This window comes from Castor canadensis, chromosome 16, assembly GCF_047511655.1.
Source record: "Castor canadensis chromosome 16, mCasCan1.hap1v2, whole genome shotgun sequence".
Classification (NCBI taxonomy): domain Eukaryota; kingdom Metazoa; phylum Chordata; class Mammalia; order Rodentia; family Castoridae; genus Castor; species Castor canadensis.
This window is the reverse complement of record NC_133401.1, coordinates 39,157,029-39,173,656: the sequence shown is the minus strand read 5'-3', so window position 1 is coordinate 39,173,656 and position 16,628 is coordinate 39,157,029. Positions and strand designations below refer to the sequence as shown.

General features: G+C 35.5%; 1 protein-coding gene across 4 annotated transcripts in view; it reads right to left on the bottom strand.

Annotated features, from left to right (window-relative positions):
• Cpeb4 (cytoplasmic polyadenylation element binding protein 4) overlaps positions 1 to 16,628 on the bottom strand; it is a 64,921-nt gene that overhangs the window by 12,610 nt on the left and 35,683 nt on the right. The window contains exons 3-5 of one of the 4 annotated variants that reach the window (XM_074058614.1): positions 12,512 to 12,562; positions 3,032 to 3,055; positions 1,156 to 1,329 (exon numbers count right to left, since the gene is read on the bottom strand). In XM_074058614.1, coding sequence (XP_073914715.1) covers positions 1,156 to 1,329; positions 3,032 to 3,055; positions 12,512 to 12,562 — 249 coding nt within the window. The remainder of the gene's footprint in view (positions 1 to 1,155; positions 1,330 to 3,031; positions 3,056 to 12,511; positions 12,563 to 16,628) is intronic. The other 3 variants (XM_074058615.1, XM_020183742.2, XM_020183751.2) reach the window with 3 other exon arrangements.

Sequence of the window (16,628 nt, the reverse complement as noted above, 5' to 3'; positions counted from 1 at the left end):
GCCCCACAGTTGTGTGATGTGCATGCAGGAACCCTCCCAGCTCTACTCTTAAAAAATTTAAAATGAGTGCAGTAACCAAGGTTCTCTCCCCAGAGAGGTGTACCACCAACCTTGCAGGACTCCTGGCAGTTTGCATGTCTTCAGGTGTTTAGCGGTCCATTCCCATCTATGCTGTCCGTGTTTGCAAGCCAACATTTCTGCTCTATTGATTTGGGACAATTTCAATACTCCTGGAGGCAGCCCCAAGCATCTAAGCTACTTGCTTGAACTATCCAAGTTATGTCCAAGGTACTAATTCTCTTTGTGTTTGTGTTTCAGGTACAAAGTTCATTCAGTTTTAAATGATTTGCCTCTTACTCTGTTTCCCCCATAAATCCTACAAATTTTTATTTATTGATTTTTTTGGTGGCACTGGGATTTGAACTCAGGGCTTCATGCTTGCTAGGCAGTTGCTCTTATTGCTTGAGTCACTCCTCTAGCCTTTTTTTTTTCCCAAACTATTTGCCTGGGCTGGCTTCAAACCTCAATCCTCCAGATCTCTGCCTCCTAAGTAGCTAGGATTACAGGCATGAGGCATTAGCACCTGGCTAAATCTTGTGAGTTCTAGTATACAATAATCCTGAACAACATATTCTTCAAGCCATGCACTCTTAGGGCAGGATGGAGATTGATTCAGACTAAACTGAAATTTCAGCAGTTTTCACCAAGACAATTTATTGTAAGAAAGAAGAAAGGGAGTAGCAAAGAAAGAAAGAAAAGAAAATATTTGCTGAATGAAAAATTCACAAAATGATACAACTTTTAAGATTCCTTCTCTTGTAATACAATTGTAGGCTAATTTTTTTTAAAAGTTCAGAGAAACACATAAATGAATTTGGCCAATGCTCATCCTCAACATTAGAATTCTTGGAAAGTTTTCGCAGTGATGTTTACTGTTTTGTTTTGTTTTTCATTGAATCTAGTCCCTTGCTTCAGCTGGTTTCCCCTTCTTTCTGGGAACTAATCTTGTGCTACAACAGGAAGATATGAACAATGTAATCAAGGCTGAATACCTGGAGCTAGATAAGCCTGTAGATATAAAACAGCCCCCACCATCTGAGTTCCCTATGGGTCACTGCTTGGCACCCTGCCCTAAACAGTTCTTTCTAAACATACCTTCATCAATGTCAGGAGGCAATCCACCCACAAACACCTTGCGAGAATATCGCTCAACTCTTTCTCCATTCTGGTGAGTGAAGCAGTGAGGTGAACCCAGGCCACTATGAAGAGGTTGATCCCCACGGCCATCATCCAAGAATCCATCTTCCATTGGAAACAGTGAAGACTGACCTGAAATAGAAAGCAGGACAGGATGCTAACAGAAAATGTTCCTTGCCACTGATTATTTTGCACAAGAAACACAGAAAATAGTAGAGTCAATAAGACTGCTGCTTTGAGTTTTTTTCCTCACTGAATAATAGGATCACTTAGAGATGGTGCTGAGTTCCCACCACCTCAAGGTCCCAAATAAGCCACAGAGTAAGTACATGGTTAAATAAATGGCTTCTCAAGTATTCTACTGGAATCCAGAAACTCCAGTGAGGTGAAGGAGAAATACAGCAAGAGAGAGCAATCCTTTGAAAACAGTTGGCAGCAGACTGCTCTGTCTTGGCAGGGCCCCCAAGGCCACTAGCAACTTAGACATGGGCACTATATTAAATTTGACTATAAGATGTGGTCACTTAAATTTCTTTAAAAGGTCAAATAGGATAGCCTGCACAATTTCCTCTAAGAATGTGCTCAAAATTAGCAGGTCAGTTTTTTAAGTGAGCATTCCTTTTAGTTTACCTTAACTAATGGGATATTAATCAAAACCCACTTAATGCTGTACCCAATTTCATTGTCTAGTCTTACAGAAATTAAAAGCTGTAGGCATGCTAAGGACATATTATTAGTTAATTATCAGCTATCCAATAACATCTCTGTTTGTAAAAAGTAGCCATTAAATTTGGTATTTGAAAATCCTATTATCCAGAATACATAAGGAGAAATAACCAGAAATGCCAATGTGTGTAACAATCTTCCCACATTTACCTGACAGCAAAATAGGAACTTTTACATCATAAGCAAAACAATGAATTACAAATAACTGCAGAATCTTTCAAGCACAACTTTCTCACTGTGCAGGCTGCCAATTTGTTCCTAGGTACTCTATGAGGAATTTGCTAATGGGTTCTCTAGAAACCTAGCTCAAATGTTCTTCCTTTATTGGAACATTCCAACATTCTTTTGTCTCTGTATTTATCTTTTAATTTTGTATTACTAAACATAAATAATAATAGTATCATTGTTACAAATTTATCCTATAATAACATATGTCAAATGTAGGTAAAAATAATTATAAAATTGAAGGTATTTTCTGAATAATCTTCAAAAATCATTTAATAAGCTATTTAACTATCTTATTTGCTTGTAAAATAGAAAAACCATTACAGACAGTAAAAATACGGTTTATTCTGTCACTCCTAGGAAATAAATCTCTAAAATTCCCTAACACTTCTAGAGATTTTTCCACCAATGTTTACAATGCATAGGATTAAGCATTTATTTAGCTCATCTTATTTTAAAACGTATTATGCTTACTTAGTAAAACAGTTGACATAAGTTACTTAAGTATAACTGAACCTCTGAGATAATAAGGTATTTTGAGACTAGTGTAACTATACTTTCCCTGTGAAAGATTTTTAATTTTTTTCTCCTAGGAAATTCTTTCCAGAAAGACAAAAAGGGACAAATCGTTAGTTATAAAGTAAGTATCTAATATAATATAGGGAAATCATTTGAATTCAAATCCAAATCCCACCATTCTGGCAATTTGTCAAGCACTCATTAATTCTTCCAAATTAGAATGTCTAAAATGTTAACTACAACTCAGAACCATATAACTACTTCATTTCCCCTCTCCCTTTCCCACAAAGGTTAGGAATTGAGCAAGCTTGGGTCCTCTCCAAATTCAAATGACACATTCAAAAGTTAGAAACAATAATGTTACCTCTCCTTCGCCCATATGTCCTTGCTGCATGTCAAATGAGAAGAAAAACAAAAGAACAAAAAAAACAACCTTTCAAACATTGTCAAAAGAATCAACTGATATTTCATCTACCAGCTTTTGAAACGGAAAAAAATGGGCTACATTCTTCATTCCCTGACCAAGACTCAAAAACAAGGAATTGGATGGCGACAGATTAATTTAATGCATTTTTTTTTAAGTTCTTCAAAAACATTGTAAATCTTCTTTGACTCTTTCTGGCTTTATAGGAAGTGTTTGGCTGTAATTATCACCAAAGTTCCAGCCATCATGAAACTAAGGCAGTGTGTAACATGACTAAACAAGCTGCTACTGCATCCAGCACACTTTCTCCCCGATTCCCTACGAACTAGCAATTTACTATGTATGCCAATATTCAGGTTATGACTTTGCTCCACTACAGGATGAACAGCAATAGTATTGTTTTTCTCAGTTTGCTCCTAATAAAAACAAATCTCTACAAGTAAAATCTTTAGGGAATTTAAAAACTTCTTTTAGCCAACAGTTTTGTATCCCTAATCAAATCTTTCACCAAGTCTCAAATGTTAAAAGTAAAAGATGTGTCATTAGCTCACCAAATATTTTCCTGGAATCCTCAATTGAACAACACCATAAACTTTACACGTACATTTTTTGAGAAAATGTCTTCCCTGAAATGAACTGGCACTTGAAGATCAGCCTATCCTAGTGCCTCAATCTATCCAACAAATATTTCTTGAATGTCTGATCTTGCAAGGCACTATGGATAAATAGCACATGGCCCCGACCTCAAGGAACCAGCAGCCTTCTATTCCACAGAGCCATACAAGCAAATTATGATAATATACTATGTCTGCTGCTATACAGTGGTTCCCTTTATTCACAGTTTTGTTTTCCATCGTTTCAGTGACCAGTTGTCCACCTCAGTCTGAAAACATTAAATGGAACATTCCAAAAATAAACAATTTACAGGATTTTAATTGCACAGCCTTCTGAGTAGCATGATGAAACCTCACACCTCCCCACTCCATCCTGCTCAGGATATCAGTTATCCTTTTGTCTAGAACATCCATGCTATGTTACCTGCCCGTTAGTCACTTACGAGATATTTTGACAGAGACCCCAGTCACATAACTTTTATTAAAATATATGTTACAGGTCTATTTTTTTATTGTTGTTAATCTCTTACTGTAGCTAGGCTACAAATTAAACTTTATCAGAGGTATGTATAAAACACAATGCATAATATCCTCTGTTTCAGGGATCTACTGGGGGTCTTGGAACATGTCTCCTATGGATAAGGGAGGACAACTGTACTAGTTATATAGTAGATGTGGCAGAAACAGAAGGAGAGGAACAACTGGTTATGATTATTTGGGGAGGGGGTTGACATCTGAATTGACCTTAAAGGTAAAACAGAGGAAGGGTATCCCAGTTCTAGCAATGCCACAGGCAAAGGCGGCATTGTAATGTTCAGGCAAAGGTGGGCAGAACAGAAACATATGGAACAAACAAGGACTTGGCTGGGGATGAGGTAGAAGTAAGATGTTAAGCAGCATTTTTGAGGTAGAAGGCATAGCACCTATAACAAGTCATATCCGAAATGGCCAAAATACATTTCTCCCACTGCTAGATGACACTGGGTCTCACCCAAGTACATGAGCAAATGGCATGGACAACTTAAGACTGTCCTCAAGGAAAACCTACTGGGTTCTCACTTTAGGACCTAGCAGAGAGATTTCAGAAAGACATGTGACAGCATCACAAAAGCAGGTGCTGCTTAAGAACAGTCTATTTACACAACTGCTTCAAAGACAAGGAAGTCTGGGGAAATAATGACTTGAAAATCTTGGTAGAACCAAGTTAGACTGATAGTACTTGGATTCTGAAAAACAGCTAATTGAGAAGAGTAGGCTTTAAAAAAAAAGACTATGAAACTAAAATGCAATCTTCAAATGTGTATTTTCAAATTTTGATTATGTGCCACAAAATTAAGCTGCTTAATATAGGGGCATTCATGTTAAATTCTAAGATTAAATTCTGAAAACTATGCAGACAATTTCCCATATTGAGGGAAAACAGGTTATAGGTATACAATGTTTACAGCTATAAAACTGCCCCATCAAATAAAGAAACAAATGCAAATTAATACTGAAAAATAAAAACAATGATGTCCTGGAGCATGAAAACCATTTCCATTTTTACACATTTTGTGTATAAACTTTGACATATGTCATATATGGAAAAGCAAACAAATGGTAAGCTCAATGAATTTTCACAGAGGGTCCATGTCTACATAATCAGAACCCATGAGAACAAAATGTTCAGTGGCGTCTCTTTATCTTGCATGTGAAAGACATACTAACTACTCTTTTCTCACTTATTTCAAGTTGTATTTGGAACAAACATTAAGATGAAATACTTACAACACAGATCCTCATCACTTTCCTGGGGAAAATATCAGACAGATTTCAAACCTCACGACTAGAAACTAAACCTGGTATTTGATGGTTTGCAAACATCCGAGGGAGTGGCAAGGGGAAAACAGCTTTAATTATGTTTAAAGAGATGTATGTTTTGAGAAAGTTCTAGCTAAGTCAGCTGAACAAACTCTGCCCAAAATTCTCCTTTAATTACAGAAGAGTAGGCCGTTAACATTTTAAAAATACATGCTATTACTGCTAAATAAAAATTTCCCAGTTCCAGTTGGGTGTGGTGGCTCATTTCTATAAGCCCAGCTACTTAGGAGGCAGAGATCCAAAGATCACATTTCCAGGCCAGCCTGAACAAAAAGTTAGCAAGACTGCATCCCAAATAATAAGCTGGGTATGGTGGTGCTCACCTGGCATCCCAGCTACACAGGAGGCCATAGGTCAAGGATCCTGGTCTGAGGTTGCCCTGGGCAAAAATAGAACACTTTACCTAAAAAATAACTAAGGCAAAAAAGGGCTGGAGGTTTAGCTAAAGTAGTAGAGCACCTGCCTAGCAAGTGTGAGGTCCTGAGTTCAAATCTTAATACCTCAAAACAAAAAACCTCCCAGTTGTCATAGCATTTACATGTATGCCCACTTTTATTCCTGTGCTTCTTTTTGATATATGAAGTCCTCAGCAACTTCACATTCAGAGCTAACAGGATTCTAGAGTGTTTACAACCGCACATGTTATTAGAGCTACTGATAAGTACTTCTTTACAGGACTACTTACAAATGCTTTTCTTATTGGTAGTCTTATATTCATCATCAAATTCCCTCTTGTAAAATAGTCCATTAATCTGTGTTGCTATGCTTGCAAAGAAGGTACAGAAACATTTGTCAGTATTATTTTCTTTCTTTCTCTCTCCATATACACTTACATTTCAGTATCAAAGTGAAATGCTATATATCTCTTGGGGAAGTATCTTTTCCTCATTTGTAGTGATAGAGAAAAAGTGTCCATAATACGATTTACCTGTAAGAAGAAAATGCCTAGTATGCAGCCACTTAAAAATGTGGCATAGATTCCTGTGCTGATATGGAAAGCTAAGATATAGTTTGCATGCACTGTCAAAGGTTGTATTACATGATCTTTAATGTATAAACTTCAGAATAAAATATATCTAGACATGTGGGAATATGCATGAATTGTTTTTTTAAGAAACACCACAAGAACTTTCAGAGAGCCAAACTGGAATGGGAAAAGAAATTAGACCTTTGTTTCCTGTTTCATCTCTTTCTCTAGTATTTGAATTCATAAAATTGTTTATGCTGTATGTTAATGGGCCCTGTGGTCTTCTTCTTGGTTACTTATATTAAAAACAAGCAAATGTTACTAAAGAAAGCATTTTTCCTACATGAAAGTACTATTTCTATAAAGAGGAAGACTTTAGGCCATGAAGAATAAAATATTAGTCGGTCTTAGTAAGCAGTGAAGAACTGATCTTGTTCAGGTTACCTTGTTCAGTCTGACCTACCTTAGGCTCTCCATCTACCTGCACCTCTCACTAACCTCCTGGTGAGAAGGCAGATAGCAATTCTATTTGGGAAAAAAAAAAGGTGATGGCTCAGATGAAAAGATGTAATCAGATAACTGACTTTTTCAGTAAGACTAAAAGAAATGTGTGGAACCAAGTACAGGGGCACCCACTTATAGTCTTAGGTGCTCGGATTGATTGCTGGAGACTAGAAGTGGGCAACATAGTAAGACCCAGTCTCAAAAAAAAATGGGCAGAATTAGCCAAATTAGTAAATTAGTTAAAAATATAAAAATCAAAGGCTTGTAGCTAAAATTTGTTAATTTGAACAAAAGAATAAAGAAGGTAGAACTCAAAAGCTGACAAAATCACTACAAAGACCTAAGCATACAGTTCAACAAAGATGCAAAGAATAATTTAGATGAATAATTTATAAATTTTAAATTTATAAATCAGCCCCTAACTTAACAGACTCACTGTCAGAAAGTTAACTTATACATATGCTTAAGAGTTAAGCATTTCCTATACCACACTGACTTGAGCTTGTATTAGTTTGTTGGTACAACATTCAAAGGACATTCATAAGATATGATAAAGATACGACAGTTATTTGTAAAGAGCTACCTTAGAGAGAGGAAGAGATTGCAACTCTAGTTTCTGCATATCACTACCCTCCAGTTTCCTTTTTATAAAAACAGGGAACAAATGAGAGACTAACAAAAAGAACAACATATGTATATGTAACTGCCAGTCACATGCTCAACAACTTCCTCCTTTGCTCAAAACTATATATCTATCTACACACATATATACATACACACACATATATATATACATATATACATATAATCATATTTATATATTCTTACAATAACTCATAATTCATGTGTATGGATTCTTAGTTTGACCTTCAGCAATTATTCTAGTCTTTTCATTACTATTCTAAGCCACCAATTGTAGAGCACATTAGACTTTACAATATGTTTTTATATTATCTTTTTCATGAAGGGATCTTTCAACATACCCTTTATTGTAGCAACTTGAACATATAATATGCATTTCCAATAAGTAACTATAACCTATATTTCTCCTGGGTAAATTATACCCTCCTTTTTGATAGATTTCTACCCCGTACCCCAAGCAAACAATCTTCTTCCTTGCATTCCAAGAATTATAATTAAGACATGTTGTTCTATGCTAAACTTTAAAAGATGTCTTAACTAAACTCTGGAACAAGCAATGCTTCTAAGTGAACAGACATCCTCAGAGGAAAGGAAAAACATAAATGAGTGTTAATATGTAATATTTTCTTGTTGTTCTATATCTTTTTTTGGCCACAAGGTCATTTTTGAAACAGCTAATTCTAAGGGTTAAAGTAAGTAGAATGGGAAACTGGAAACACTTTTTTTTTTTTTTAAGAACAATGTACAAGACCTTTTCTATAGAGATTATTGTGACTATATGTTCTTTAGGTAAAATAAAGCTTCAACATAAGTAAAGGAAAGTTAATCTTTCAAGCCACTATCTATTTCAGAGCTCACCAAGACACACCAGAAGAACTAGAAAAAAGTCTGACATATGTTTAGCAGTTTCTCTCACTTAGCTAAGAAACCAAGTTTCAGGCTTGCTGTCCATAACCATACAGTAGACAATCTCACTATATTCCTATTTCATGAAATTTACTAGTAAAAGGCATCCTGTTATATAGGCTGAATTGTGACCCCCCTCCAATTCATATGGTAAAGTTCTAACTCCAGGACATCAGAATGTCTTTAAAGAGGCAGTTAAATGGGTGGGCACTGATCCAACATGACTAGTGTCCTAAGAAAAAATTAGGACACCAACATGTACAGAAGGAAAACCATGAAAGGACAATGTCAAGAAGAAAGGTTCAGAAAGAAATCAACCCTGAGGACACCTAAACCTTAGATTTCTAATCCCCAGCAATCAGGAATAAATTTGTTGTTTAAACTACACAGTCCTTGGTACACAGCCCTAGCACACTAATACAACATCCAAAAAGTAGCTACATAGTTTGTTTTTTAAAATCCAAGAATTTCTCCCTTAAGACTGCCTGTTTAAAAAAAAAAGAAGAAAATTTAAAAGCCTCTATAACCAATAACACAGCAATGAGTTGAACAACTCTCTAGAATGAACACTACAACATTCTTCTTAGCAGAGTTTTTAACCATTATTTGTTGACTTACACTGACATTGTCTTTTAAAAGTCAGGAGTAGGGGGGAGGGGGGAGATGGCACAAACAACATATATGCATGTAAGTAAACGTAAAAACGATAAAAGGAAAAAAGAAAATAAACTATGACCAAAAATAAATAAATAAATAAATGTCAGGAGCAGTATATGAAAGTCACTGGATAGTACGAAAACTGATGACTGAGCATGGCAAAATAATAAGTAACTTGATCCATGAATGAGTACATCCTTTTATCTTTATACAGGCAAATTCCAGTATGAACTGCCAAAAACTGGTAGATGACTTAGTTTTTTTAAAAATTTATTTAAAATTAAACCACATTTTTCCTTAAAAGCTTTGGGATTGCTTGAAAATTTTAAAACATGTTGTGTAATAAAAGTCACAGCAAAATTCAAATGCTTGCATTCGAAGCTCGTGAAAAAGAGGCTAAGCAGATCTTTCCTATTTTTATCCAAACAAAACAAGAAATGGCTCTGAACTCAACAGACACATAGGAGAGAAAGCACTGAAAGTCACAGTTGAAGCACAGCAGAGTGGTGACAGAATCACCCTTCTATATGTTTTTAAAAGCCTGAGTATACTAATTTTTGCCGACCAGGAAAAATAGCTCCTCAGATTCCTCTTAGTCTTAAAATTGGACAGTGACTATAAAGTGACACAATGTGTTAGGTTTTAATTTTCAGTTTTATGTAAAGGTTGCCTGGGTACAAGATGAAAAGATGGCTGCATTTGAAAGTGAATACAATTTTAGGTTATCTATCTCAGTAACAGTCAAAGAAATCATATGCTCAACAGTAGACAACTTTTACAAACTTATCTTAATCCCTTGTTTTGTATTTTGTAAATCTTTGGCACTAGTATTCCTAACCAAAAAAAATTACTTACTTTATTTTAACTTGACTTATTATGTGTGTTAAGGTAAGTGATTTACATGCATTTAATCTTCACTACAATCCCAGGAGATGGGAGGTATCAGCAAATCTTAAATTTGTGTTCACTAAAAGCAATTAATTCACCAAAATAGATTTTTAATATAAGTACTTCCAAAATCCAGCTGAAGTAAGAATAAAGCTACTAAGAATCAATACAAGAATAAGAATCATTTATCTATGGAAGTGGTCCACTCTTGATGGACCACTTGAGGATGTTTTACAAATTTGAGTAGGACTAAGGGAACTGGGCAGAGCCTGTTCCTAAATTAAGGTGACAAAGGAATAGTCTCCATGCTCTCCTTCCCTACTGAGCTTTAATTTCATGACTGTTAGGCAAACTTCTACTATAATGTGGACTTTTCTACTGGAGAAAGAATGGGTCTATTATTCAATTCTAACATCTGGTGTATCTACAAGTTTCATTCTTCATTTTTAAATGAATAAATTATCAACTGGTTCTAGGTGCTTTGTCACTTAATCCCATCTGATAAAATCAAATTTGGGGGCCCTATCAAGTTGGATAATAGACCTGAGACCATGGCAATCAGAATCACACACTCCTGGGCCTGGCTTGAGGAACAAGTTTTTCCTCTTTTACATCTCTTTTTTGTTCTTTCTTTATCTTTGTGTCTTTCAGTTTGAGATAGTGTTAAACTCAGCCATTATACTTTACAATAAACAAAATTTCCATGTAAACACCAGTAAAAAATTATCTAGTCCCCGTCTAGAGTTTATGGACCAATAAAATTTCAAAACAAATATTTGGAGAGGGAAGATACCTTTATTTTTCCTTTGCCAAGTAAGAGTCATTACCAATAATAATTTATAAAAGAAGGGATATTAATGGAGAAAAATAGGGAGGCAATCTCATATGATAAGCTTTTTTAAATTAAGTGAATTTAGCATTAAGGGAAACCTACTAGAGTGGGTTTTTGTTCCTCAATAAAGATGGATCCTGGAAGTGACTGATCAGACTGAACAGCTTCACGAGGAAATTGGAAAAAAGAAGAGTTGGTCACTTTGCCTGGGTTCACACAGCCATATCCCAAATCTTGGCTCATTGTAATTTCAGGCCCAGCACCCAGACCTGAATCTGGACCTAGTTCTACAGAAAGAGAAAAACCCTGCTACATGGCAGGTATGTCCTCCTTATCCTGATGCCACTGTTACCACTGGGTGAGGAAGGGGTTGGCCTACACACTTTGTGCTAGACTATTACACTATGGCATTATAATTGCCATTATTTCTGCTAGAACATTATATATGGAATGATTATGATGGTGGTATTATTTCTGGCACTGTAGTATGAAAAGACCAAAGTCTGATAGACACATGGAGTTTAATGAACTACACAGATCCCAGAAGCACTGATGTGCCCAGCAACTCTCACCAATCTACTCTCTTACACGCTTTCTGGTTCAACAAGCCTACATTCTATAGCACGATGATTTCAAACAGTAACCAAAAGGACATCTGGTCACAAAATAATCTTTAATTCCTTATTCACCATGTGCCATAGACAAGGTTTTTTGTTTGCTTGTGTTTGTTTGGGGAATAATAACACAGCTATTTAGCCAAGAATATTTCTTGGAGGTTATAGGACTTAAAATAAGCTTTGGCAAAGGGAAGGCATTACCAACATATAGAAATCTAAAATATACATTCGACAGTAAACAAAAAGAAGTAAGCAAAATCTCTGTATTCCACTCAGTTACTTTAAGCTACCATACTAAAAAAACAGACACTCTGAAATTCTTTAATTTTTTTCTGAGTGGATGCCCCACCTCCTTCCCCTTTTATCTCATATGCACATAAAAAAAGAACTCACCAGCACATGAGTAACATTTAGGACAAGTAAGGAGAATCTGTGGAAGGTACTATAAAAGCCAACACAGCATAATTTTTCTTGCTCTCCTTTGACAGTAAACAGTGAATGACCTCGTCCTTTGTAACGTTATGTGCTATGGTCTTGTGCTGCCTCTTTCTGGTTTTATTGGATTGACCTCCCCTTGTCCTGGCACACTTTTCCAGCTACATGGAAGCAGCTTTTATGTTGACATTTCAAAGGTTCCTCCACAGAAGCTAATGCTTGATGAAGCCGGTCTTTATCATTGTGAGATTCTCATTTATTCTGGTTGCCACCAATTTCATAAAGGGGAATCAATTGGCTCTCAATTAAAAAAAAAAAGTTAACAATTTTGAGGGAAAGGATTATTCTTAAAATTTCTGATTAACAGCAATTTAGGATTGTCAGTATGGGACAAACTAATGTCAGTTCTCTACTTTTGAAGCACAACTACTATATTTTCTCATCTAATACTAACTTTAGTTTTGTGAACTTCACTAGGGTAAATCAATTATCACTTACCATTAATAAGCAGAGAGCTATCGGATCCTGGGTATGAATAGTTTAGACGACCTGAAGGTAAAAGAAGGCCGTTACTAAATTAATTTTCTTCATAGATGGTTTAAACTTATTCATAACAGAGCTGAATTGATTGCTTTTAATAGGCAAAGTACTTAAAAAACTGTACTAAGGGACAAAATTTTGCTGTGGTAAGGAACATAATCAGAGAACATATCAATCAGCATGTTCACCAAAATTCAAAAGGGGAAAGTTTGAAGGTAGTAAAATAAACTATCCCTCACATTTAATTATTCAGAAATTCAAATTTCCAAATTCCCAAAATAATTTTCTTTACATCATTACATTCTGACACCAAATTACCATAGCCCATCTTCACATTTTTTTGCCCCATAAATATGAGTTTTTTATTTGTGCTATTTTTATTACTTTTTAAAAGATATGTAATTAGCATTATAATTTCCTATATGAATCATAGCAAAGTGCAAGCTTATGCCTACATGTAATGACATGCTAATGGGGTTAAATTCAGGTTTGGGGCAATATATACTGAAGGTAAAGAAGAACATGTCATTGAACTTACACATAATGGAAAATGCCAAAGCCCCTAACTCAGTACCCAAGAACATAGTAGGTACTCAATAAATATACTGGATTATTTTGCTTCAAATTTTGAAGTAGTTCAAAAAATTTTAACCTAAAATGGTACTCAAGATGCCACTCAAAAATAATTTGTAAAAATAATTTGTAAAAGCACTAAAATTGTCTTCCAAATTGGTAGCCATAATAAGTGGTGGGAAAGGCAACAGGATTTCTCTGCCTTTAAGGAATTATGCTTCTATTTTTGAAAAGCCTCTACATATAAGTTGAGATATCTACACCACAAATCCCTACTGAGTGCATGCCATGACAAAATAAGTCATTATGACAATATTTTAAGTCTCCATCCAAAACATACCCATCTGCAACCACCTTCAGAAGAATGGTGGGTGGTGAACCCTCAGAAAGTCTTGCTGCTCATCTAAGGAACGGGTAGAAAAACTTTGTTGCTAATTCTCCACTATAGTTCAGCACAGTATGAATCAGGAGTAGTATGCAAATTAAAAGTTGAATCAGAAGTGTAAGTATTACTATAGGAAACAGTGCTCTGGACTCTGACTTCATAGAGCCATGACTCTTAAAGGCTATGGAAAAGCAGATAAGCAGAGGTTCTCTCTAGCCATGAGGCTGCAACAGTTATTCCCAGATGCCAATGAGACTTCACGGAGTTGACTAAACACTCTGGGGACCAAAGATAATGTGTGGTCCCATCAATCCATCAAGCATATATTAAAAACTGTTCAGAAAGGAACTGTGGGCCTTCAATATTGTAAAATATTGCATCTTTGAAATAGTCTCTACAAAAATGAACAAATGCTATGAAAAGAGAAAAATGTCCTCTATTGTCAGCACCTTTAATTAATCCATATCCAAAACCCTGAATCCACTATGAAATGAAATCAGAACTTAATTATCCTATAATTTAAAAACAAAAGGGCTTTCTAAAATTAAATTAGTAGTTCCACTGAAAAGTTCAGCTTATTCCTCTTTAGAGAATGAAGGTAGGTATAGACGTAAACCAAATTTTGATATTTCAATTTCTTCCTAAAAGTTGGTTTCATTCTTTAATGCTAACAGCCAAGTATCCAAATCTAGTGAATTCCATTTGAAATGCTTTAAATATAGTGTGGATCTTATTACTTATCACAAGTCTATTCTTTTTTAAAAGGACAGACAGACTTGAGATTCAATGGACAAGAACATGACAAAACTGTTAAAAACTTGGGGGAGGGGTCCTATTTCTGAACCACTTAAGTCAAAGTAGCTGCAGATTTCCCAAAATGGAATGGATGCATAAATCGAGTAGCTGTAAAACTCTCTCACAAACAAACTAACGAGCTATCACACTCTACTTTCTTTTATCATAATACATTTTTAAAGATGACATTAAGTCATTGGAGAAACAAAAATGCTTAATCATACTGATTGAAGTTAAGGGTTAAGAGGAAATGTTCTATTATTCCTAAGGAGACACTCCAATTTTTTAAATGCTAAACATTCCAACTGAAGCCAGGGCTGTTCTGTATGAGCCAAACTGTAACTTATCTGATGCTAAGGAAGAATAAAAACAACTAACAATGAGAATTCAAAAGACAGATTATCAAACTGGCTAGTCCAGTTTAACAAAGGAGGTTCTGCCTTATCAGAAACCCTTACTGGGATCCCTTTTAAGGAGAAAGAAATATTTCAACCTGACAGGCACAAAAAAGCCCCTTAACTCATTTGTGAGTCTGTCACTGCACACTCCTAAAGAGTACTCCAGGGTACTCTTTACCCGCTTACTCCAGGGTAGGTGACCTTTGACACTTTTTTTTGCTTCGTAGCCTTCTAAACACAGCAATTCTACCCATCACCCAAGACACAATATAGCACTACAGATTCATTGGCAAAATTTATTGCTGAACTCTGAAAGTGATACTTGTTTTTAATTTTTTCCTCCCTGGCCTTATAATATGATTCCTATCAGGCTAGACTCAATTTTGGTCATAGAGTGGCAAATACATTTGTGACATTTTCTTAAGCAATCAGTAATTGTTTTTACTTCAATTTGAAAATATAAGCAGCACATTAAGAATCTTTTTTCCCTTTTTTTTAACTTTCACAGTGCTTCCTCATCTGCTTGCCTTACTCTTCTGTAAATTTTCCTACAACTACAATACCTACAGAGCCATTCATAACTATGAATAATATGTATCATGTCCTTTCTGGAAACTGTCCCAGAGCTCCCATTACAAGTGCCACAGGAATTCAGAGTATGCCACAAGCCACTCACATTCTCTCATATGCCTTCATTTATTTATGGTCTAATATCATCTCTGGCTCTATTGATGCCAATTTACACCAACATTTCTGCATTTTCTATTTCATGGCTAGCTTGCTGTCTATCTCCTCCTACATCTGACACAGTTGCCCTCCTTCTATGTTCCCAGTGAAGGACAAGTATATTTTTATCTGTCTGTGTCTATCCTTCCATCTAAAGATTCCATTTTTAGAGTAATTTGGGTTCACAAAAAAGTTGAGAGGAAGATACTGAGTTCCCATATATCTTCTGCTCACCAGAGTGGTACATTTGCTATAATTTATGTATGAACCTGCAATGGCATATTACCACGCAAAGTCCACAGTCTACATTACTTTCATTCTTGGTGGTGTACATTCCCATGGGTTTGGGAAAATGTATAATGGCATAATATAGAGTATTATGTAGAATAGTTTTACTGCCCTAAAATTCCACCTATTTATTCCTCCTTTACCCTCCAATCCTTGATCTTTTTGCTGACTCTACAGTTTAATCCTACAGAATGTCATAGAATTGAAATCAAAGAAGCCTCTTCAAATAGGCTTCTTTCACTTAGTAGTATGCATTGAAGCGCCCTGTACGTCTTTCTGTGGCTTGGCTCTGCATTGCTTTTTAGCAATGACTGATATTCCATTGTTTGAATGGACCACAGTTTCTTTCTCCACCAAAGGACATCTTGATTGCTTCGAGTTTGGGCAAGTATGAGTAAAGCTGCCATAAAAATCCCTGTGCAGGGTTCTGTATGGATATGTTTTTCTAAAGAGTTGTTTTCAAATTTTTTCCAGGTTCATCTTTTCCCAGGATACCTTTTCCAAAAAGGACACCTCTTTTTAAGTTAACTTACCACAGCAATAGCTAGATAGCATTAGCCAACATTCTTACATTGTCATTTTAGCTATTAGCTAAGCTCTATTGTTTCTTTTACATAACAAACTCCCTTAAGGACTAGAGCTTTTTCTACCTAGCCATCTGAGTTTCTTGTTCAGAAACCAGGCAAATATTCAATAAGTTCATTCCACTGAACTGAACACTAGTATTTCACAAATGAGTAAAGAACACACAAAATAAAAATAACTGAGAAATCTGAATATAAATATAACCCAGTGCCTGCAGTTTTATTTGATTGGTTTTTTCATAACTTATCTATCTACAAACATAACCGGGTTTTGTTGCATTTTGAATTTAATTACCAAAGAGAGAGGAAAGCATTAGGATTTTAGG